The sequence below is a fragment of the Thalassophryne amazonica genome, chromosome 3 (assembly GCF_902500255.1).
Source record: "Thalassophryne amazonica chromosome 3, fThaAma1.1, whole genome shotgun sequence".
Taxonomy (NCBI): domain Eukaryota; kingdom Metazoa; phylum Chordata; class Actinopteri; order Batrachoidiformes; family Batrachoididae; genus Thalassophryne; species Thalassophryne amazonica.
The window spans coordinates 45,551,799-45,576,238 of NC_047105.1; the positions used below are offsets into that span (position 1 = coordinate 45,551,799).

Consider the following 24,440-nt stretch of genomic DNA (forward strand, 5'->3'; position numbering starts at 1 on the left):
CAGATGAAGTAAAGAGAAAAATTAGTATTCATTTACAAACTGTGATAATAAATCAAAATGAAAATGTCACCCTTAAAAAAAAAGAAAAAAAACAAAACAAAGAAAAAGCCTACCATCTACAACCCCTGGCAAAAATTATGGAATCACCGGCCTCAGAGGATGTTCATTCAGTTGTTTAATTTTGTAGAAAAAAAGCAGATCACAGACATGACACAAAACTAAAGTCATTTCAAATGGCAACTTTCTGGCTTTAAGAAACACTATAAGAAATCAAGAAAAAAGATTGTGGCAGTCAGTAACGGTTACTTTTTTAGAGCAAGCAGAGGAAAAAAATATGGAATCACTCAATTCTGAGGAAAAAAATATGGAATCACTCAATTCTGAGGAAAAAATTATGGAATCACCCTGTAAATTTTCATCCCCCAAATTAACACCTGCATCAAATCAGATCTGCTCATTGACATTGACCCTATGCCATGACATTGACCCTATGTGTCTTTTTGCAAGGAATGTTTTTGCAGTTTCCTCTGCTTGGTCTAAAAAAGTAACCGTTACTGACTGCTACAATCTTTTTTTTCTTGATTTCTTATAGTGTTTCTCAAAGCCAGAAAGTTGCCATTTGAAATGACTTTAGTTTTGTGTCATGTCTGTGATCTGCTTTTTTTCTACAAAATTAAACAACTGAATGAACATCCTCCGAGGCCGGTGATTCCATAATTTTTGCCAGGGGTTGTAGTCTGGATATTACAGATTTATCCCAGTGGATTAGCTGTCCATGGTGCTGATCAAGACTTCCTTTACTGAACGTATTAAAATTCAAAAGATAACTATTGTATGGACAACTTAGGTATTATTATTATTATTATTATTATTATTAAAGTTGTTAAAAATTGTCAAATGTTACAAATATTATCTTGCCAAAAATCAAAAATTACATACTAGACTGTGTTCACATTTACAACTGAAGTGACCTGAAACTGATGTTTTTGTTTACATGTGATACAAATGCATAATTTGGTGGTGGTGGTGGTGGTGTGTGTGTGTGTGTGTGTGTGTGTGTGTGTGTGTGTGTGTGTGTGTGTGTGTGTGTGTGTGTGTGTGTGTGTGTGTGTGTGTGAATAACAAATGAGAGAGCAGTTGCAAATAAGATCAGATTTGGATATGATTTGTATCTATTTTCTGATCATGTGACTACTGTGAAAATGCTCAGAACAGATACAGATTGCTTGCAAATGTAAATTTAACCCTATAAAGCCCACTCTGTGAAATGATTGTCAGAAAATTCTAATTTTTTGAAACAAGAGTCTTTATTGGACCTTTTAACAAACCCACCAAAAAAAAAGAAAAAACCTTTTTGCATATATGAGTTTTTATTTGTATCACATTTGCTACATTGGGCGTTCTAGCATAAAAACATCCATTTTAAATCCAGAACAAACATAAGATTTCAAACCTATAAAATGCTGCATTTTCTTAGGGAAATTACTGTGGATCACTTGTTTCAGGCAGCCATTATGAATGTCTCAACTGAAGGCCGTCTAATGCATAAGATACTGACATCTGGTGGTTTGTCTGTGCACTACAAGTATCTCATTGTATACGATGGGTTTTTTGTGGAGAAAATATCACACTGATGAAGCAGACATCTCAGAAAATCCTGTATCAAATATGATACACTTGGCGTTATAGGGTTAAAACTGTCCAAAATCAGAAATTGTAACAAGTAAACTGATTTTGATTGTTTCAATCTGTACTGAAGGTACTTTAAGTGTTGTTATCTAAATAAATCTTGCTAACTTGAGTCTTGATAGGCTTTCCGGTTTCAGTTTCATTTGCCTGTGGTTGTAAATTCTGTTGCAAATTCCATTCCATGCAAATTCCCTGGGCATTGGTCCTGGACCACACAGGCAACCCCGCTGCACAGTTTGTGTTGGACAAAAACAAGAATTAAATAAATAACGAAATAACTACTACTACTACTACTACTACTACTAATAATAATAATAATAAAATACTTCTAGCAAAAAAGGAGTTTATTCAAATAAAGTGTTTAAGTACTTTTAAAACATTAAATTACAAACTAGAAAGAAGTTCAAGTTATGGAAAAGACCAAAACACAAAATACAACATATTGTCTCATAAATAAATATCGAAACTTTAAGTCAAATCATAAGATTTGAGAATAAAATGTATTTTAAGAAATTATTCAAAATTGGACCCCTATCATATGAGATCATTCAATCAGTCACTTCAAAGACTGGAGTCAACATACAACACAAACTCCATATGAATCAGAAACTGCAGACAAACACTCAGCAGAACTGAGGCCACACTCAAATCAACTGATTTCAGTCTGCTGAAAAAAAGACTGAACAACTTGCACAGTGATGAGATCTGTATGGCTCATGGCTTCCCTACAGCGCCACCTTGCGGCTGTGCACTAAAGCAACGTTACGCCACATATTCTTTTTGCATGGATTTACTGGTGTTACATCCTTGTCATAGCTCTCCTGTCCCCATCTACACGAAACTAATCAATCAATCTACATAAAACCAATTTAGAGATCTGATAATGACTGACATTATGAAGAAAATCAGACCAATTTACACCAAACAGACGTCACAAATCTGCACTAGGACATTTTAAAGACTTACTTTTTGATGGCTCAGCTCACACAACAGTTTGGGTTCCACTGATGGTGGGTAAAGTTGTTCTTTTGTCAAAGATGAACCCTGGAAGTCCCAGAGTCTCTGTCTTCCTCTGACAGGGGTCCCATCCGGCTAATGAGTTTGTGGTCAGTAAATCCCACACGGAAACCTCGAGAGAACGAGAGAGGGGAGACAAGATCTGAGCCACTCTCAGTCCCAGTGCAGCTGTTAAAACTGATTTATTTCACATCCCTGTTTTTGATTGTATGAATTTCAGAATTTACCAGTAAACGAATGAAAACGAGATAACGGAAAGCCCCAGTCAGATCCAGAACTTTTTTCTTGCCCCATCATTAGGTTGAGATCAACCCTTGGGTTAGCTCGTTCCAGATCTGCATTCCAGGTCAGTATCTTGGAAGGTTGTAGGTATTTTTCTTATGTGACTGTAGTTAATGGGAATGACTAACGCCCGCGCGGAGTATGGGTGTTTCAACCAAAGCCATTCGGAGTATGGGGGTTTAGGCATCATGGAAAATTGGGTTACCTAATCAAAACCCCAACACCTAACCCCTAACTCTGAACCCCTAACCTGTAACTCTAACCCTAATCCTAATCCCTAACCCCCTAACCTTAAACCCTAACCACTAACCTTAACCCTAACCCCCAACCTTACTCCTGACACCTAACCTTAACCCTAATCCCAAACTCTAATCCTAATCCCTAACCCCTAACTCTAACTCTAACCTTAACCCCTAACCCAAAACCCTAACATAACCCTAACCCTAACCTAAACCTTAATCCCTACCCCTAACTCTAACCCAAATCCCTAACCCCTAACTCCTAACTTCAACCCCTAACCCAAACCCCTAATCTCAACCCTAACCCTACCCTAACTCTGAACCTGACCCCTAACCTTAACCCTAACCTCTAACCCTAACCCTTAACCTTAACCATAACCCCTAACCCAGTAGGTCCAAACAGGTAACAAATACAGCAGTGCTGTATCAATGTAGTTTTCTTTTGGTTATATTGTATTTTGATGTCAATCAGCATTACCACTGTCGCTCCAACGTCAATCTCACGATGTTGTAACAATGTCAGAATATGATATGTGACAATATGAATGTGGTTGGGTTCTCGAGTGTTGATTTTTAATTTCTATTAGAAACCTAGAAAATATAATTATTTACACAAAGCAGCAGATGTTACTTATTGATTTTAACATTTATTATAATAAGTTGAATATTACATTGAATATCTACAGTGAATATCTATGTTGACCCAATGGTAGTGTTTCTGCAATAATCCTATTTTCAAATCCAACATATTTTCTGTGTTGATTCAACATCAGACCTCAACATGGACCAGTGTTGGGTCAACGATAAACAACAACAACAACAACAATGAAAAATACCGCTGCTTTTGGTGATAAATCGTGTGTGCAAACTTCAGAAACCTCTCAGTTTTCTGGCACAAAACCAGTATGAAATTTCCACTATGATGCCGTATAACTGTTGATGTAACAGAGAAAAGTTGTGCCATGCAGTTTCCCTGGGTGTCTTGGTGACTTCCCTCCCTTCTTGATCAGTTACCCCTTTATTGAGAACAGCCTATTCGCGTGAGATTCACCAGAGAGCACCATACACTGTATTTTTTCATAATTGTTGTAAATGAAGTCCAAGACATAGACAGTGATTCCGTCCCCCTGATTTGGCTGAAGAAAAAAATGATGACATGTATTAACAATAACACTTATATTAACTTTGTCCAATTCATTGTGCAAAAATTGTCCAATTCATTGTGCAAAAATGGTCGTAATGCCTAAATAGTTAATGCAATATTTTTTTTAAACCCCTTGAAATTAAAAGTAAACGTATACAATACAAGCATACAGAGGTGGGACGACGTCACCAGCAAGTCATTCTCAAGTCATGAATTGGCAAGTCTCAAGTCTCAAGTCTCAAGTCTGACCACCAAACGTTTGCAAGTTGACTTGAGACTTGTGACTTACCGATTCATGACTTGAGAATGACTTGACAGTGACTTCGTCCCACCTCTGCAAGCATATATTGACTGTTTCATTTCAACTCCACTGCAGCGGTGTATGGAGGTAAAAATACAAAAGCTGTCTCTCTGTTGGACCTAACTGCAATTTGAGTTATACTGCGGAGCAGAAGGTGGCAGTAGCGTTCCTTCGATCTGAACGACAACCGTAAACGGTAAGATGAAGAAGAGGAATAAAACGTAGAAGAAGAAGAAGAAGAAGCTGGCGGGGGAGTTTGTGCATTGTGTGTAGTTTTAATGTTTGCAAATATGTTAGAGCGCTTCATTTGACAAAAATCACGTTTTTAATAAACAGCAGTAAATTACACTGTGTTGTACAGCTTTTAAATACACGAGTCCACTGTCGTTTGTTGTCCGTGGACATAATTGGTACTAAACCGCGACACATGTCGAGTGAACCGAAGCGATTGTGCACCGAAAATATGAAAATCGGAACCCACAACGGCACGTTTCACTGCGACGAGGTCCTAGCCTGTTTTTTCCTTCGACAGCTCCCCCAGTACAAGGTAAGCTTCCCGTTATAACGTAAACTCTAGTGATGCTCAAATGAAGCAATAAAGCAGTATTGAACCACTTTGCCAATTGTATTGAACATGGGTTCATTCATTCAAAGTTTCATTTCAGTGACATCTAGTGGTGAAATACTAGACAACACTGTCAAAATATGCTCAGCTGATTCAGTAGACATATGTTGAATAATATCTGGGATTGAGAGAAGGTGTGCTTTAGGAAACAAAGTATATGTAGGAAAGGTGGGCTGTGCTTCTGTTACTCAGGACAGTAATGAATTTTGGGGATGGGAATTCAGAGATTGCTATTTAGGACACAAAATAGGTGCAGGGAAAGTGGGTTGTGCTTGTGTAACAGACTGTCATGAAATTTGGGGATGGGAATTCAGAGGTTTTTATTGAGGAATAAGAGTTTTTTCCACTGTTTGTGGACTCAGGCGATTTCTTTTTGCTGACGCCTCCAGCTTTTGAAAAAACACAAGAGCTCACAGGAATTATACATCGGATGCCACGATTGAAGTTCAGAGATACATGACTGATCCTCCCTTGCAAAGATCGAAGGATCCTCTGGTGTACTGGAATGACCACAGAAATGTTTACCTACATTTATTGTTGGCTAAACAATATTTATGTGGCCTTTACAACCGCACATACAGCTGTACCTAACTTGCAAACTGCTACATTACTACCTTTTAAGTTGCTTGTTTAGTAATAAAGTACTCACCTTATTAGGACTGATCAGCTCAAAGTGTTCCCACATTTGAGAATGGCTTCTCTTCCTGGTTGGCTCCATGTTGATCCAAAAGCAGTGATGATGATGACAACAACTCAGACAACAAACCCACATGTTGTTTGTTGTGACGGGTGCCTTTAACGTGTGTTTTGGCGTGCAGAAGCTTCCTGAAGCAAGTCTCTCATCAACAACTCATCTCGCGATATGAAGCGATTCATTCGGGACTGAAGCAGTCACTGCTTCATACGTTCTCGCTTACGTCATTTGCTCTGTCGCAAAGCAAGCTTTAAAGCAGTGGTTCAAAGAGAACACAACTTCGAGTTTGAAGCAAGGATCGGAGCGTTGGTGTCAGACTGACATCACTAGTAAACTCTCCACTGTAGCATAAACTTCCCCAGACAGATGCTGGTCATAAGGTCCACAAGTCAAAAAGTCCACAGCCAAAAGATCCACAAACGAAAACATATATTTTCCAAAATGTCCACAGTTTACTGGTAATAGAATATAATATAATATTATTTGTATGTATTTGTTAAATTATTTGTTACCTTATCACATAATGCATGTAGAAATTATAGAATTTTGTGAAAATAGTGACCTGTGGAAATACATGAAATAAAAGACAACCATTATTTTCAGTCAAAATTCCTTTATTTGTGCTGTCAAGCATCACAGAACAGCAATATATACACACCAGTCATACAGAACTCAGCAATTTCATTAAGTTAATGTCTCAATTACGATGTATCAGACAAGATAACATTTTTGCAGTAATAATACAAGTTATGATAATAGAGTACTAACACATCTCATGTGGACGTTTTGGTATATCCCTAGACCCGTACTTGGATAAAAAACTCACTGTCAAAGGGACTGCACATTATTTGTGTGTGTGGTGGTGGAAGATTTTCATATCATGCATGAGATAGTCACCAGCACCCAGGGCCGTTTCAAGGCATTTGGGGCCCCCAAGCAAAATGGACTTGGAGACCCCCCTACACCTGACCACCCGCTCCCGTCTGCTCAAAGCCTACACGAACCACAACGTAGACACAACATTTAAGCTCACACTTTATATCAGTAAAATATTTCCTTGACAGTGCATTTTAACATTTTCAAAAACCCCACCACCATTCCACAATAACCAACATATAAAGTAGGTACGCACATATGACCTAAATATGGCGTCCGCTGCTTGGATGTATCAGCTGCTTCTGGCTTGCGAGACTTTCAAGGCAGGAGTGCTCAGTTTGCACTTCCAGGAATGCATTTACTTTTTGACAATCGGGAATCTCCCTATTTGATGACGTAGATGAAATCACCCCCTGCAACCTTGTTTTCAAATGTTATTCCTGTGACGAGTAGAAGTTGGGAAATTCTGTGAAAAGTTGAATTGTAAAATTGTGTCAAACATTCGCTTGTAAAGTTCAGTAAGATCGTTTTTCAATTAATATAGAACATTTAATTCATGTGATTATGTACTTTGTTGTGAAGTTTGGTGGAGATCGAAGCATTTGCATGCATATTTTTGTGATCCGCAACACGGATGTCAAGACGGTGGACATGGCGAAACAGCTGTTTTTTTTTTTTTCGCTTGGCAACTACTGTCAGAAAACAGTGTTTATATGGCGGGTTGTTACAAGTCACACATTTAAATGAGATAATAATTAGGCTTTTTAGAGTACCATCACCAGTCACAGCTTTTTTTTTTATTTTTTTATACAATACAATCTTTCAATATCCAGCATCATTATTCGACATTATTTAACAGATTGTATTTCTTTAACTTGTCACATACCACTGACTTATTTCATAATTATGACCATTATTTAATAGATTACATCTCTGACAGGTTACATTTTTAAACTTAAAACATTTTAAACATTATTAACAAATTACCTTTTTGACTTCCTTACAGCCCACTGACTTATTTCATAGTTTCATACTTACTTAATACATCTAGTTTAATATGTTTTTTTTTAATAATTTAAGCAACCTTAATTCTTTAATTTCTTTGTTGAGATTGTTCCATAATTTTACACCATTTACTGCAATACTCCGTTCCTTTACTTTGGTTCTAAATCTTGGTTTTCTAAAGACTTCTATTCCTTTCAATTTTTAACTACTTACTCTTTTCTCAAACATATTTTGAATGTTTGTTGGTAAAGCATTTTTATTAGCTTGGTACACTGTAATATTTTCAAATTTTCCCTTAAGCACACAAACGAAAATTACCAGGATCTTCCGACCTTCAAATGGTCCTACCTTTCTTCATATGTGACATAGAACAAATATTTAAACACCATTTTGAAGGTCTCTATAGGCTCTTTCCAATCACATCATTACTGTTACAATTCCTTTAACGTAATTTTTTATCACATACCTACATAAAGAGAGTGCAAATTGTGTAGTAAGTACAAAATCCAAAATACTTCAAAAATATGCACAATAACTAAATCAAATATATTTTAAAAAAATATTAAAAATAAGTTATTAACAAAAGTAATATTTAAATGTGAACAGGTATAAGTTGTTAACCTAATATCGTAGATATTATGTTTGTATGTCTACATGAGTCCTTGGGTCTTATGTTCATAAGTGTCCAGCAGAGGGTGATGTGAGACCATTGAGTTGCCAAGTGTACATGTTAAGGTTACCAATGAAGTTGGCTGAGCGTGATTCAGTAGATTACTTTTGGGGAAATCAGTTCACAAGTGGACATTAATCATTTATGAAGATGCAGCAATGTTAATGTAACACAGCCAGACAAGTAGGTCACATAAACATATTTTGTTAACACGTAGGCCTAATTTATCAAGTGTAAATTATCACTTGCAACTGTCCTGTTTTTTTTTCTTCCTCTTCCTTTCTCTTCTTTCGTTTCTGGCTTCCTGATAACTCCGCTTCATGATTGCTGAACTTTTATATTTTTCTGGTGTCCTGAGTCCCGTAATGAACTAGTACCTGTTGAGATGAGCTCCACTGCACTACAGTGCTGCGCATGCACATCTCTCTACCCTGGACTTTACACCTCACCCGCTGAGTTGAGTTACGTCACATGGCTGGCTACTGTGGGAGGGGCTCCCTTGAGGGGGATTCAGATAAGAGTGTCGCTGCACTTTCCTGCATTGACTGTCACAGAATTTAAAGGGTTTCTCACAGTTTGTCGTTGCATAAAATTCATAACCAGTCATTGTCTGGAGGCCCCAGGCCAGGTCGGGGTCCCAGGCAATTGATTGGTTTGTAGGGATGTGAATCGTACAACAACTCAGCATTCAATTCGATTCCGATTCTTGGGGTGACGATTCGATTCAGAATCGATTTTCGATTCAAAGAGCTCTGAGAAATAATTATATTACTTAAAAAATGTTTATGTTTAAGAAAATGCAGCTTTACAAGGTTAATCAAGTGATTCTAAAGATGTAAATTTACTTACCTGCTTTGCTCGTTCGGAGCTGACTGGCAGTTTAGCGAAGCGCTGGTCAGTAGTCGGCAGAGACCGCTGCTCCGCTCCTTTTAGCTCCGGGTGATGACATAGCATGTGGGCTTGCGGAGTTGAAGTGTTTCCGAAGTACTTAACTTTCATTTTGCAGATTTTGCACACTGCATAAGTCATGTCAAGCTCCTTCTTACGCAGCAAATAATAAAATCCAAAATGCGCCCAAACATTTGCCTTCAGCAAAGACGGTGCTGGCTGAATTAGCTCTTCATCCGCCATGCTAAGCTACAGCTCACAAATGTTTGAAGCACGCCGGACCCCCCCGCCCCTCGCGGAGACGCTGTAGTACGGAAGCCGTTGCCTGACAAACAGTACACGCAGCAAGTAAGCAAGGAAATGTTTAATAAAATGCTTTTTAAAAATCGATTCTTGGACATTTTGGATCGATTCAGAATCATAATAAATAAGAATCGCGATTCAGACGTGAATCGATTTTTTCCGACACCGCTATTGGTTTGCTTGCCTTGTTGCAGCGGGCCTGCCAGCCCCTGCTCTCTCCATGAAAAGTTAATACCTATATATTACTGAAGGAAGCTTAACCAGAATAACGTAAACTTCTCCAGTATAAAGTAACATTCCAGCTATAATGTAAACTTCCCGACTCTAATAATAATAATAGAGCCTTTATTGTCATTATACATACAACAAAATTTGTCCTCTGCATTTAACCCATCTTAATCACAGCTATACACAATCCAACCACTAGGAGCAGTAGGCAGCCAGAGTTCGGCGCCCAGGACCAACTCCAGTTGTAAAGACACAGCCTTGTTCAGGGCCAGAGAAAGGATCAGACCCTAAATAAACATGTATTTGATTGAAGAAGGAAACCAGAATGCCCAGAGAAAACCCACACAAACACGGGGAGAACATGCAAACTCCACACAGAAAGGCCGGGAAGCAATTCCACAACCTTTTTGCTGTGATCGTCAGTGCTAACCACTGTGCCTGCCACCCAAAACTAAGCTTCCCATTATAATATTGGTGAGCAGAGTGAAGAATATGTATTTAATGTTCTCACTTACTGTGGGATGCTAATTTTTTTTTTAATTTTCAATTTGAAACATTTCAAAATCACACTGAAAGTTAATTGTGCATTGGCTCGTTTTCTGATATTTTTAATTTAGTTTGCATGTCATATCATAACCCACCACATGGTGGCAGTGCTGTATAGTCTATTGGTTCATCTTAAAAGCGACTATAAATGTGTTTGTATTCTTACTGTGTCGTCAGTATTGCTTCACCCATATGCTCATTTTCGAGTCTGGACTCCAGGGAGCCGTATTATTGCATTATTATGTGATTAAGTTTTGTTTTTGGGTCACATGGGCAGTTTTCCTATCCTGACCATAACCATAACCTATCATTACATTTATGCATTTGACAGATACTTTCATCCAAGATGATTGACAAATAAGGAAAATAATACTCAGGAGTGATAAGATTAATTTTCACATTAACAGACAGTACACAGGGATTCATTAGAAACCTCTGATCCTCCAACCAGTCTGCCCATTGAGGTCCAACTGTCCAACACACTGAGGGATCTTGTGCTACAAGCAGAAATAGTGTGGAGTTATGTATAGCTGAAAACTACCTTCAGGCATCTGACACTGTAGACATTTTCTTTGTTTTTAGATTGTATTATTTTTATGTAACACCCACAGTCCAATACAGTCTAATTGTTATGTTGCGCACCTGAGTCATGTTATAAACTGTGCATTTTTTTTTCCTTTTGGGGAGTAGAATATTGGTTTCACAGTTTGAGTGTAAGTTTTGTTTGATGGCTAGTGGGTAGATTAGTACAGTACATCCAGACAAATGTATTTCTAACAGATGAATTGGTTTAAGATGAGGAAAAAAGATGAGTATTCGTATAGGCACACACTTAAGTTTCTAGTACGTAATTAGCATGTTGGACATTAAAAAGTGGTATTGTGTCATCCCTATTAACATCTTAGCAGTATTTATCTGAGCTGTGGCAGCCTGTGCTGTGTATTTTCCATCTATCTTCCTGCTCTGTCCACACCTGATTAACCAAGTCTTGCGTCTGCCAGCTTTTGAGTGTCTGAATACTACTCCTGTTTGAGGTAATTGGCTGTAAGTAGAGCAGGTTAGGAGGAAAATTTGCAGGATGGCAGCGGTCATTGTAAACCTGTCCTAATCTGTTGAATTTTATATGTGAATATGGCTGTAGCTAAAGCAATCCAATGAGGCTTTAAGCTCAAGACAGACCATCTAACCTTGTTGTAGTTAGTCTGCCTGTCATTTCACGCCACTGTAGTTATCACCCTGAATGAGCCACAATGTATGCAACATAGAGTTCACAGTAATGCACAGTCTCTAAGACAAGCGTTAATTGTATCAGGAGTTCATATCAAGTACTTCATGCCAACAAGATCAGAATTATATGTGACGTAGTTGTTTTTGGTAACATGAGAAACAATTCTAGTCTAGTTGTAGTGTAGGAGACAGACTTGGTTCTCCAGCTTATTTAATATGCACTTATTGTACCTATCAGGTTGTGTTAGAACTCCCACGTTGCAGCTACTCAATTAGATGTGCATCCCGTTATATAGTCTGTCAAACACTGGTGCGGTGATGTACAACCTAGTAGAAAACTCATGTTTGTGGACAGCAGACATAGTGTTAATAGAGTTGGTGAAATTAATTTTGATGCATTCTGCTGTTGAATTGAAAACCTTTAGAAGGCTGCCTTCTGCTGCTGTAACTGCAGTTAATCCTTTTTGGATCAGTAAAATCTGTCTTATGGTAAATGACATGGTAGATCAGAGCCACGATGATCTCTCCCATTCTACAAAATGCTTAGTGAGCAGTTAGTGCCCATCTGCCAATCTTTCTGTTCATTGTACAGGATGCTGAAATCATTCGGACCAGGGATCCTGCAGAACTTGCGAAATGTGATGTTGTCGTTGACGTTGGGGGGGAGTATGATCCAAAGAGTCACCGCTATGACCACCATCAGAGGTACAGTACTGACTCTTAAGATGCTGGGTAATATACACACATTACATTTACTCGTTCTTTTTGTGCTGTTCTTCATTAATTCATGTCATAAAGCAGTTACAAACTAAAGTTTCTCACTATTCGTGGGCTAATTATTTCACAATATACCATGATTTCAAAATGTCACAGTTCCCAAACCGCATCATTCCATGTTGTTCACTCAGTGAACATTGTGTAGATAAAACCTTTGTCATCGCCAAAAAATTGTGCAGATATTTCAGTTATCCAAAAGCAAGACAAGGCTAAAACAATACACACAACTGTACCCTAGATCAGGAAACCTGCTTAATAAAGTGCAAAGTATGTTTTTGAAGCTACAAATTAGCTACAAATGAGGGCAACAAACAGTTGGCACCATCACTTGTTTGGCATTCCCTGGGCGTGGCCAACTCATGGTTACTTGGCACAATGCTTAAGTAGATTCTAAAAGACGGGAAAATCCGAAACTACCACTTTGAGCTTTTACTCCATGCTTGACTGCTTAACGGAACCAAAGTTTGTTTGATTTATTTCAGTCCGTCTTTCAGGGACATTCCTGTATTGCCAGTTAGCATGGTAACTTCTCCGTAAGGTGTCCTGTAAATCACTTCAGAGGTGTTATTTGGTTACAAAAACTGTATTTTTAGATTCAAAATTGTTTATTTCTCACTAATGTTTACAAAATATGAGAGAAAAACAACAGCTGTTTTGGAGTGTATTCTGCTGTTTGAGATCTTTTTGCTCGAGTGGGTAACCAACATATGTGGCACTGTCATCACGCTGCTTGCACACGGCTTGGCAGTCACTGTGGGGCATCGCTCAGAATTTGCATAAAATAGACTTTTCTTCTATTGTGGCCCCACCTAGTTGCCTGTGTAGTGACCACTTGTCTCCCGTTGTTGTAAAACACCCACTCTGATCAAAAATGAATGCTAGCTCATCACTTTGTTTCTGTCGCTTGTAGCTAAGGACACCAAGGGTTGAGGCAGGGAGCCCCAAGTTAATGAAATGAGCACTCTGTCCTCACTAAAGAGGTAGATAACATGACTGATTAACAAAGTAACAGTGAGTTTTTGTCTGAACTGTTCAGAATTCAAAGCCAAACACCACAGAGTCATTTAGCTGCTTTACAAAATGTGTTAAGGTGCCCTGACTAGGGATGGGTATTGATAAGATTTGATCAATATAGATGCCATTATCGATTCTGCTTATCGATCCGATTCCTTATCGATTCCCTTATCAATACCTCTTGTGAATTTTCTATGAACTAAAAGTAGGCTTTACAGGTTTTCTATGTCAACAAGATTTTAAATTTGTCACGGGATCCTCGATCTCTGGACATAAATAAAAATAAATCAAATCTGTAGTTTTTGTCAAAAGCATTTCGTTCCAGACATTTTGGCATGAATGTCTCTCCGTACCTCTGAGCTCAGCCGGCTGCTGCACATCAGCGCAGGACATCTTATTTTGGGAGGAAAAAACGTTTTGATCGATTGCAGTTTGTTTGTGTTACAACGTTTGGAAGGAGGTGTCATTTGATTTAAACAGCGCTTTGCTTTGAAGTTATTAATTCCGACTGGACTCTATTGTTCAATCTTGACTTGGCAGAGACCCGTGCAGAGTTTGGAGCTCTGAACAGAACGGAGGACGATTCTCTTTTCTTTCTCGCAACAATTCAAGAGTCCCAGTTCGTAACTTTAATTCACACAAAAGTGACTCACAATTGACGTATTCAGGGATGAAAGTGGTGAAAAACAAAAAAGCTGAAACCCAAAATTACCCCCAACACCACCCACACGAAAATTTTTGAATTCTAGAAGCTCTGAAATTCGTGCCGATGGCTTCGGCACGAAGCTGCTAACGGCGGAGCAAAGGCAACTCCGTGTTGAAGTCTCACAGGACATGCTGGACTCCGAAAAATGATGCCCACCTCTTCCACCATTCGGAAGATTCAGACGACTTTCGGTGGCATTTCAGTTGTGTGACTATCCGAGAAATTGTGGAAGAGGTGGGCATGCCACAGCATATTTCACCGCCACTCTTTTCATGGCCAAATCTTCTGTCACAGTGGAATGTGCCGAAAAAGTGCTGATGTCCACCTCTTCCGCAATTTCTTGGATAGTCACACAACAGTCCCGCATCACCACACCGTTCACTTTGGAAATGATCTGGTCATTTCAGCATGTTGATGGCCGACCGGAGCGTGGCGCGCTCTCCACCGTTGTGCGGACGTCTTTAAACTGGCTGTACCACTCCTTAATCTGTGTGATGCCCATAGGATCGTCACCGAAAGCCGTCTGAATAATCCGAATGGTTTCCACCTGGCTGTCACCCAGTTTCTGGCAAAATTTGATGCAGTTGCACTGCTCCAGTCATTCCGCCATTTTCCTTGCAATGAAAATCTGATGAGAGACTCCACCCATCCTCACACAAAGGTTGCTTGCCAGCAAATGACACAGTCGACAGGCGTGAAAAAATTCCCCCATGCGCACGAAGGTTCAAAGTTTGCTCATGCAAGCACACGTGATTCAAATCCATCAGGTTTTTGCAAAAAATAAAAAGGTTGGATACTTTTCTAACAGACCTCGTATTCTGCTCTTACTACAACCCCTGGCAAAAATTATGGAATCACCGGCCTCGGAGGATGTTCATTGAGTTGTTTAATTTTGTAGAAAAAAAGCAGATCACAGACATGACACAAAACTAAAGTCATTCCAAATGGCAACTTTCTGGCTTTAAGAAATCAGGAAAAAAATTGTGGCAGTCAGTAACGGTTACTTTTTTAGACCAAGCAGAGGGAAAAAAAATATGGAATCAGTCAATTCTGAGGAATAAATTATGGAATCATGAAAAACAAAAGAACGCTCCAACACATCACTAGTATTTTGTTGCACCACCTCTGGCTTTTATAACAGCTTGCAGTCTCTGAGGCATGGACTTAATGAGTGACAAACAGTACTCTTCATCAATCTGGCTCCAACTTTCTCTGGTTGCTGTTGCCAGATCAGCTTTGCAGGTTGGAGCCTTGTCATGGACCATTTTCTTCAATTTTGGCCAAAGATTTTCAATTGGATTAAGATCCGGACTATTTGCTGGCCATGACATTGACCCTATGTGTCTTTTTGCAAGGAATGTTTTCACAGTTTTTGCTCTATGGCAAGATGCATTATCATCTTGAAAAATGATTTCATCATCCCCAAACATCCTTCCAATTGATGGGATAAGAAAAGTGTCCAAAATATCAACGTAAACATGTGCATTTATTGATGATGTAATGACAGCCATCTCCCCAGTGCCTGTACCTGACATGCAGCCCCATATCATCAATGACTGTGGAAATTTACATGTTCTCTTCAGGCAGTCATCTTTATAAATCTCATTGGAACGGCACCAAACAAAAGTTCCAGCATCATCACCTTGCCCAATGCAGATTTGAGATTCATCACTGAATATGACTTTCATCCAGTCATCCACAGTCCATGATTGCTTTTCCTTAGCCCATTGTAACCTTGTTTTTTTCTGTTTAGGTGTTAATGATGGCTTTCGTTTAGCTTTTCTGTATGTAAATCCCATTTCCTTTAGGCGGTTTCTTACAGTTCGGTCACAGACGTTGACTCCAGTTTCCTCTCATTCGTTCCTCATTTGTTTTGTTGTGCATTTTCGATTTTTGAGACATATTGCTTTAAGTTTTCTGTCTTGACGCGTTGATGTCTTCCTTGTTCTACCAGTATGTTTGCCATTAACAACCTTCCCATGTTGTTTGTATTTGGTCCAGAGTTTAGACACAACTGACTGTGAACAACCAACAACTTTTGCAACATTGCGTGATGATTTACCCTCTTTTAAGAGTTTGATAAACCTCTCCTTTGTTTCAATTGACATCTCTCGTGTTGGAGCCATGATTCATGTCAGTCCATTTGGTGCAACAGCTCTCCAAGGTGTGATCACTCCTTTTTAGATGCAGACTAACGAGCAGATCTGATTTGATGCAGGTGTTAGTTTTGGGGATGAAAATTTACAGGGTGATTCCATAATTTTTTCCTCAGAATTGAGTGAGTCCATATTTTTTTCCCTCTGCTTGGTCTAAAAAAGTAAGCGTTACTGACTGCCACAATTTTTTTTTCCTGATTTCTTATAGTGTTTCTTAAAGCCAAATAGTTACCATTTGAAATGACTTTAGTTTTGTGTCATGTCTGTGATCTGCTTTTTTTCGACAAAATTAAACAACTGAATGAACATCCTCCGAGGCCGGTGATTCCATAATTTTTGCCAGGGGTTGTAGGATGTCTGAAGTCTGAAATCACTGAAGACACTAACAAATTGAAACTATGGTTTGACTGAAACAAATTGTCTTTAAACTTAAATAAGACAGGGATGAAGTGGAGGTGTAAGTCACTAGGAGTTCACATGAAACAGTTATTTAGTTCTGTATGTATGTATGTATGTATGTATTATTTATTTTCAATGTTAGTTGGTTTTATCTTTTCTGTTGTGTTTTGTTTTGTTTCATCAGGTTCTTTTTGTCTCTTTCTCTAAAATTGTATTGTAGCATTATTAGTTAATATGAGTTATTATTACTATTATTGTTGCTGTTGCTATTATTAATATATGAATAAAATTAATTTAAAAAATTACAATTTGACTCTGTTACGACAACAAAGGCTGAGCCATTAATTATTATACAGCAGTCTAAAAGGTAATTATTTGTAATATTTATATTGTAATGGCTTGGTAAAACAGCTGTATGTTCATTCCTTCTCATGAGCAGCTGTAAAAGTATGTTTATATATTTAACATCTCATAATCGATCAGATAAGCTGCGCTGTGATGCAGTGCGCAGATGCAATCACTTGCACTCGCACACTGTTTTTGAATTGTTTGCGCAGTGTTCACGTGAAGTTCATGTAATTAATGCGTGATGGAGATTTTGAATATTTCAAAATTTTCTTTGTGCACTTGCACACACTCGTGCACAGTTTACAACGGTTTCCAACAGTTTGCGACGAGTTTACTCTCCCACACGGCAAAGTGCTTGCAAGTGTGCGGATCGAAGTCGTGCAATTGTCAGTGCACCTTTACTCTTTTAGCCATGAAGGAATCCTCTAACCTGCTGCTGGAAAATTATTTCTGTCTCATATACTGTGTGTGTGTCTGTATGTGTGTGTGTGTGTGTGCGCGCATGTGTGTGCATGTGTGTGTGTGTATATTGTTCAGTGATGAGAGTTTTCCCTGAAATCTGGGTTTTTGCTTCCTTGGCGAATGTTTCCATGTTGTTTTTGTTTTGCTGGCCCGTATGGTGCGTCCAGAAAGTATTCACAGCCCTTTACCTTCTCCACATTTTGTTATGTTACAGCCTTCTTCCAAAATGGATGAAATTGATTTTTTTCCCTCAATAATTACACACAACACCCCATAATGACAATGTGAACAAAAAAAATGTTTGTTTTTTTTTGGAGATTTTGGCAAATTTATATATATATATATATATATATATATATATATAAACTGAAACTAATAAATCACATGTACATAACTGTTGACAGCTTTTGCCATGAAGCTCAAAATTGAGCATCCTGTTTTAGATCTTTTTGTTCAAATGGGCAACCAACATATGTGGCACTGACATTGTACCATCCTACTTGTCTGAAGTTTTAACTCTCCACACTTACAGTATGGCATTACAGGCATCTGGTAAACCTCACATAGATGTTCTGAGGTCAAAATATAAACTCTGGGGTGATCATGCTTTTGTGATAGCTGGTGTGGAAGAAGTTACGTCCTGATTTTCGCCGTATTTCTGACCTAGCCCTTTTTGAATCAAAGCCAAAGGCTTATTTATTTAAATTGGCTTTTAATACCTAGGCATGCTGTGATATGTTTTCGTTTTATGTGCCTCTTTAATTCTGTTGTGTGTTTGTTTCATTTTTGTGAATTCTTATTTTTTTATTTTACTGTAAAGCACTTTTGACATCCTTTCCCTGCTGTAAAGGGTTATATAAATAAATGTTGATTGATTGATTGTGATTAATTGATGGAGTAATCTACCTGAAAGGATTAGTGTGAACACATTTAATATCTGAGATCCAGGAATGACTAAGAAATTTTCTCTACTAGGTCCTATTCTGACAATGTCGAAGGATGTCTTGAGTGGTGAATTGATTCGATATTTTCAGCTAAGTTTCCTGACAAAGTTCCTTCTCAGTGATTGCATTCAGTCAAAGTCCCATCATGTTGAGTAATCAGCCCATTCCTGGTGTCTTGTCATCTTAATTTCCTGATGATAATAATAAGAGGTAGCTTTTATGACCACAGTGATAAAGATATGCTCAGGCTGTCATCCTGGCAGGCAGTTGGAGGTAATTAACACTTCTTCTTTTGAACGACTCCCTGCCAGTGGTCGGAGAATGTGGGGCTGTCACTCACATGCGCTAACAGGTGCAAGATAAGGAGGGTACACACTGGTTCACTGACAGATGTGCAGTTAAACACACTAGAGACACTCCAACAGATGGCCATTGAGCATGTACATTCTGCGCGTGCATAAACCCTCCATGCCACTTGGTAGCGCTAGTTTGTATGCGTCATTCAGAAAGGGCAACTCAAAGTCATGGAGAACTAAATTCAAATCAAAGAAACTTTTGCATTCTATTTCTCCCACACTCCCATCTGCCATTTACAGCTCCCAGTGAGCTTTTAAAAAGTCATTTAAAAATGGGTTCAAAAGTTTGTTTGTTTTTTCACTGTGTATTGATAAATCATTTGTGATCAGACCGTTTTGAAACACTGGTTTTCAGTAGTGATATTTTTCATTTTTTGCAATACCAAATTATAGCAGATCATAATTTTTGAAACAAACGAGCAGGTCATATTCACAGGTGTCAAACTGATTTCAGAAATGGCAAGCGGGTGCAAGTTTTCTTTGCAACCACCGACTCCACCAGGGGATTTCACTAATTAGCATCACACAGAGTCCATCACTGAGCATGTTTACATGACCATAATAATCTGATAACTGGGAGTAATCAGATAACGGTAATAATCTGATCTGACGCGTGTACATGCGCTTCAGTAATGTGAAAAAAACCTGGGTTATGTGATTTCAGTTCATTAGTTGAATTTCTTTGAAAGTGGAGACAAGAGAAAGGGCATCCCTTGAAGAAAAAGACAGGCTCTCTCACAGTGAGGTGGTTCACTGAGTTGATGTCCTCACGCGCGAACAGTGAGGAAACATGATGTCATGCTTTTAGACCACGGCAAACTCTGCTCAACTCCAGCACATGTCTATAAACCGCATAGATCGCCAAGAAATTTGCTCTTTAGAATGATGAGACAACACACAAGTGACATTGAAGCACCCTTGTGCTTTCTGGCAAATATTTTTGGACACACAACGGACTCTTGGAAGTTTGCAGTGATGGCAGTTATCTGGGAATTCTCGGAAATCTGGGTTTTTGCTTCCATGGCAAATGTGTCCAGGTTATTTTTTTTACTGGCCTGTGTCGGATTTAGTCTATGGTCTGATTTCATGATGTTTGTATGGATTCGTAAAATCATTTGGAAACCTCTCTGATGAGGCTTCGTAGTGGATATTGTCTCACATTTTCACATCCTGATCTGAGACTGAAGGATAAATGTGACGTGCTGCCACTCGTTCGCACAGCAGCAAACGGTCTCCAATGCAAATTCTGTTTATTTATTGTGCTAGCCTGCTAAATCTGCGTTTTATAGTTTTTTCTGTTTCCTTGGTGGGAAATATTCATGTGGAGGAAAATATGCTAATATGCTTTTACATGCTTGTAGAAGTCAAATATTGATGCGAAAAATGTTTTTGCATCATTTTGCACAACACGAAGATAGTCAGTATTACAGAAATGCTGATGTCACCACTAGATGGGAAAAATCCATTATTGCATTTCGTGTACCATTCTCATAACATTACACAATTGTAAAAGAACAAACTATATCAAAGGTATGCATGTACTGAAGAAATCTGAAAATTGAGGTGTGTTAATCCGATTTCTCATAATCAGATAATGGTCATTATCTGATAAAGCATATTGGAATTTGCAGTTTACATGACCACTTAATAATCTGATAATGGCAGTAATCAGGTAACAATCGGGTTGTTAGCGTGCATGTAAACGGGGCCAATGAAACCACCCACTGATTTAAAAGCTAGTAATGCAAATCCAGGTGGAAAACTTTGTCTAATCTGTGTGTACAGATAGACTGAAAAAACTTTGACTTTTAAACCTATTTAAACCTGTTTAAAAAAATATTGATGTGTCATAGTAACCGTACTTACAATGTGTGTCATTAATGTCAAGCTTCACATTGTGTTAATTAGGCCACTTTGTTGTCTTTCTTGCACAGCTCCAACTGCATGATTTGATTTGATGCTTGAGGCACAAAGCCTTGTGTATGCCCATACAGTAGTCACTGTATTTATTTTATTAAGGCTATTATTTATTTGTGTGAATCCCCTCCCAAATCCAATCAATCGACTTTATTTATATAACACATTTAACAACAAAGACGTTTCCAAAGTGCTGCACATACAATCAACATAGATAATCAATCAATCAATCAATTTTATTTATATAGCGCCAAATCACAACAAACAGTTGCCCCAAGGCGCTTTATATTGTAAGGCAAGGCCATACAATAATTACGTAAAAACCCCAACGGTCAAAATGACCCCCTGTGAGCAAGCACTTGGCGACAGTGGGAAGGATAAGACCCCAATAGTCGTGAAATAAATTAAAAATAAGTAAAATAACAATAAAAATAAATAAAAAATTCAAATCAATCAATCAATTTTATTTATATAGCGCCAAATCACAACACACAGTTGCCCCAAGGCGCTTTATATTGTAAGGCAAGGCCATACAATAATTACGCAAAAACCCCAACAGTCAAAACGACCCCCTGTGAGCAAGCACTTGGCGACAGTGGGAAGGAAAAACTCCCTTTTAACAGGAAGAAACTTCCATCAGAACCAGGCTCAGGGAGGGCAGTCTTCTGCTGGGACTGGTTGGGGCTGAGGGAGAGAACCAGGAAAAAGACATGCTGTGGAGGGGAGCAGAGATCAATCACTAATGATTAAATGCAGAGTGGTGCATACAGAGCAAAAAGAGAAAGAAACACTCAGTGCATCATGGGAACCCCCCAGCAGTCTAAGTCTATAGCAGCATAACTAAGGGATGGTTCAGGGTCACCTGATCCAGCCCTAACTATAAGCTTTAGTAAAAAGGAAAGTTTTAAGCCTAATCTTAAAAGTAGAGAGGGTGTCTGTCTCCCTGATCTGAATTGGGAGCTGGTTCCACAGGAGAGGAGCCTGAAAGCTGAAGGCTCTGCCTCCCATTCTACTCTTACAAACCCTAGGAACTACAAGTAAGCCTGCAGTCTGAGAGCGAAGTGCTCTATTGGGGTGATATGGTACTATGAGGTCCCTAAGATAAGATGGGACCTGATTATGCAAAGATAAAAAAAAAATAATAAAGTCAACAGAAATAAATAAATACAGCATACAAAAGATAAAACCAGTAAAATCAACCTGTATAAAAAAGAGTAAAAACCAAACAATAAAACAGAGGACCACACAACTCACGCGGTGTTAAAAAACAGAGAATAAAAGTGGGTCTTCAGACAAGACTTAAAACACTCCACTGTGGGGGCTGTTCGGACGTGGAGGGGCAGAGCTTTCCAGAATCGGGGACCAGTCTCAGAGAAAGCCCTGTCCCCCCAGTTTTAAGTCTCGTCTTAGGCACCACGAGCTGGAAATGGCCCTCAGACCTCGGAGCACGCGCCGGAGAAGTCTGGAGGAGGTCCGTAATGTATTGAGGGGCTGTTCCATTCAAAGCTTTAAAAACAAACAATAAAATCTTAAAATCAATTCTAAAATTAACAGGAAGCCAGCGCAAAGATGCAAGAATTACGGTTATGTGATCACGTTTCCAGGCCCCTGTTAAAAGTCACGCTGCAGCGTTCTGGACTAACTGCAGACGGGAAAGAGCTCGTTGGCTGATGCCAAAATAAAGTGCATTAGAGTGGTCCAGGCAACTTGAAATAAAAGAGTGCACGACTTGGTCAAAAAGGTTAAAAGATAAAAAAGGTTTTACCTTTGATAAAAGATGGAGATGATAAAAGCACAATTTCAAGACACCATTAATTTTAAGATCGTTGTCTATGGTGACGCCAAGGCTGGTGACTTTTGGATGTACAAAATCCTTGAGAGTTCCCAAGTGAACGGCCATGTCAGACTTTTAATACTCTTGAGTGCGTTGTTTGCTTGGTTTTTGTCACTTCGGTTTCTCTTCTCTTGCACTGATTTGCTAAAGTTGAACAATCAGAGTACCCTCTCACTAATAGGTGCCAACGGTGATTCAGTATTTTGACTTGGAGAAAAAGCCGCTGATGATGAGTGCAGAGTGTGCCCATGGTATGAGACACACTGAGCTAGCTTGCGTCATCAACTCCCAACAAGGCCAGATGGCCGACTGTCCGTCAGTGAAGTGGGCGGCATTAGCTGAATCAGCAGAAAAATGACATCACTGGATAATTAGCATCTTTCACTGGATCTTCTATGGCTGGGAAACAACATAGCAATGAAAAATACAGATTTGGTTTTAAAAATCATTGGAGGGACTGAAAGAAAGTCACGTGACTGTCGTCTGGGTCAGAAAGCTCACTTTTGTCCTCTTCTGACCAGACTGGAGCATCACACAGAAAAACTTTGGATTATAAAGGCTGGAGCACCACAGGAAAAAGCTTTGGATTTAATAAAAACCAGAGCGGCACATGCAAAAACTGGATTTTACAATTTATGGAAAAGGAGAAAACCGAGTCCATATTAGGTCTGCTACAAATGATTATTTTCATAATCGACTAGTCACCGATTATTTTTGCGATCAGTCAACTAATCGGATCATAAGTGAATCATGCAGCTGCTCTTATATAACCATCATTAGCTTCCAGCTTGAAGTGTTTAAGGTATATGCTAACTAAAAATAAAGACAGCTAAGATGATAGTTCATTCAACTTTTACTTGGTAACAAAGTCGTCCATTGAAGAGGAACGTACGTATTTTTTTTTTTTAGCCCTGTAACGTATCATTATAAAACATTGGCGTTATCACATTTCCTATTCAAACATGACATCACTCTTACAGCGTTACAGCAAACACATATGTGTGCAAAGGCTAATGAAGTTGTCATCGTTAATGTTAATATATACAGCTAAGTAAGTAGCTCACTAATTATAGACGTTAATGTTAGCGGATTACTAGCCAATTAGCTTACCGAGACGACTCTCACTTCGTCAGAATCAGCCACAATGTGTTTCCTTCTCAGATGCTCCCGGAGTGCAGTTTGAAGCAGAAACGAGGTGATAATCAGTGAACTGCTGCTGATGCACAGAAATGATGCACAGTGAAGGCAGGGCGGACCGATTTTTAGGGGGGACTGTTCAGTCGGTGACACCGGATTACCACTACTGTGCATGTGTGTAAGGCACAGAAAGGCAGCAGAAAATACAACGGCAGTTTTGAGAGAAAAAGCTTAAAAAATAAATGATGTTGATTATTACATTTGTCGCCGACTGTTTTGATAGTCGACTAATTGTGGCAACCCTAGTCCATATAAACTTTAATGTGCCTATTCATATATTGATACGTTCCACACGAGGTGTTTTTGTGCTTGTTGACAGCTTGTTATGCTATAGGTTGTTGTCCTAAAGGCCCCCTGACATGAGCATGCCTTTGACTCACACACTAGCACGACCTGTGTCATGCTAGAGAGTAAACTCGTCTTTAACGGGTACAGACAAGACGTGAGAGGGGCGCCGGTGCGTGCTATTGCGCACAGAGAATTTTTGAAATGTTCAAAAAAATCTCCATCCATTTTCTTCCGCTTCATCCAAGGTCGGGTCGCGGGGGCAGCAGCTCAAGCAAAGCCGCCCAGACCTCCCGATCCACACACACCTC

The 24,440-nt window shown here is 38.9% G+C and overlaps 1 protein-coding gene across 1 annotated transcript in view; it reads left to right on the top strand.

Moving 5' to 3' along the window:
• The first annotated feature begins 4,871 nt into the window (after positions 1-4,871).
• myg1 (myg1 exonuclease) overlaps positions 4,872-24,440 on the top strand; it is a 76,328-nt gene continuing 56,759 nt past the window's right edge. Inside the window, exons 1-2 of the mRNA XM_034166158.1 lie at positions 4,872-5,219; positions 12,327-12,439. Coding sequence (XP_034022049.1) covers positions 5,100-5,219; positions 12,327-12,439 — 233 coding nt within the window. The 5' untranslated portion in view covers positions 4,872-5,099. The remainder of the gene's footprint in view (positions 5,220-12,326; positions 12,440-24,440) is intronic.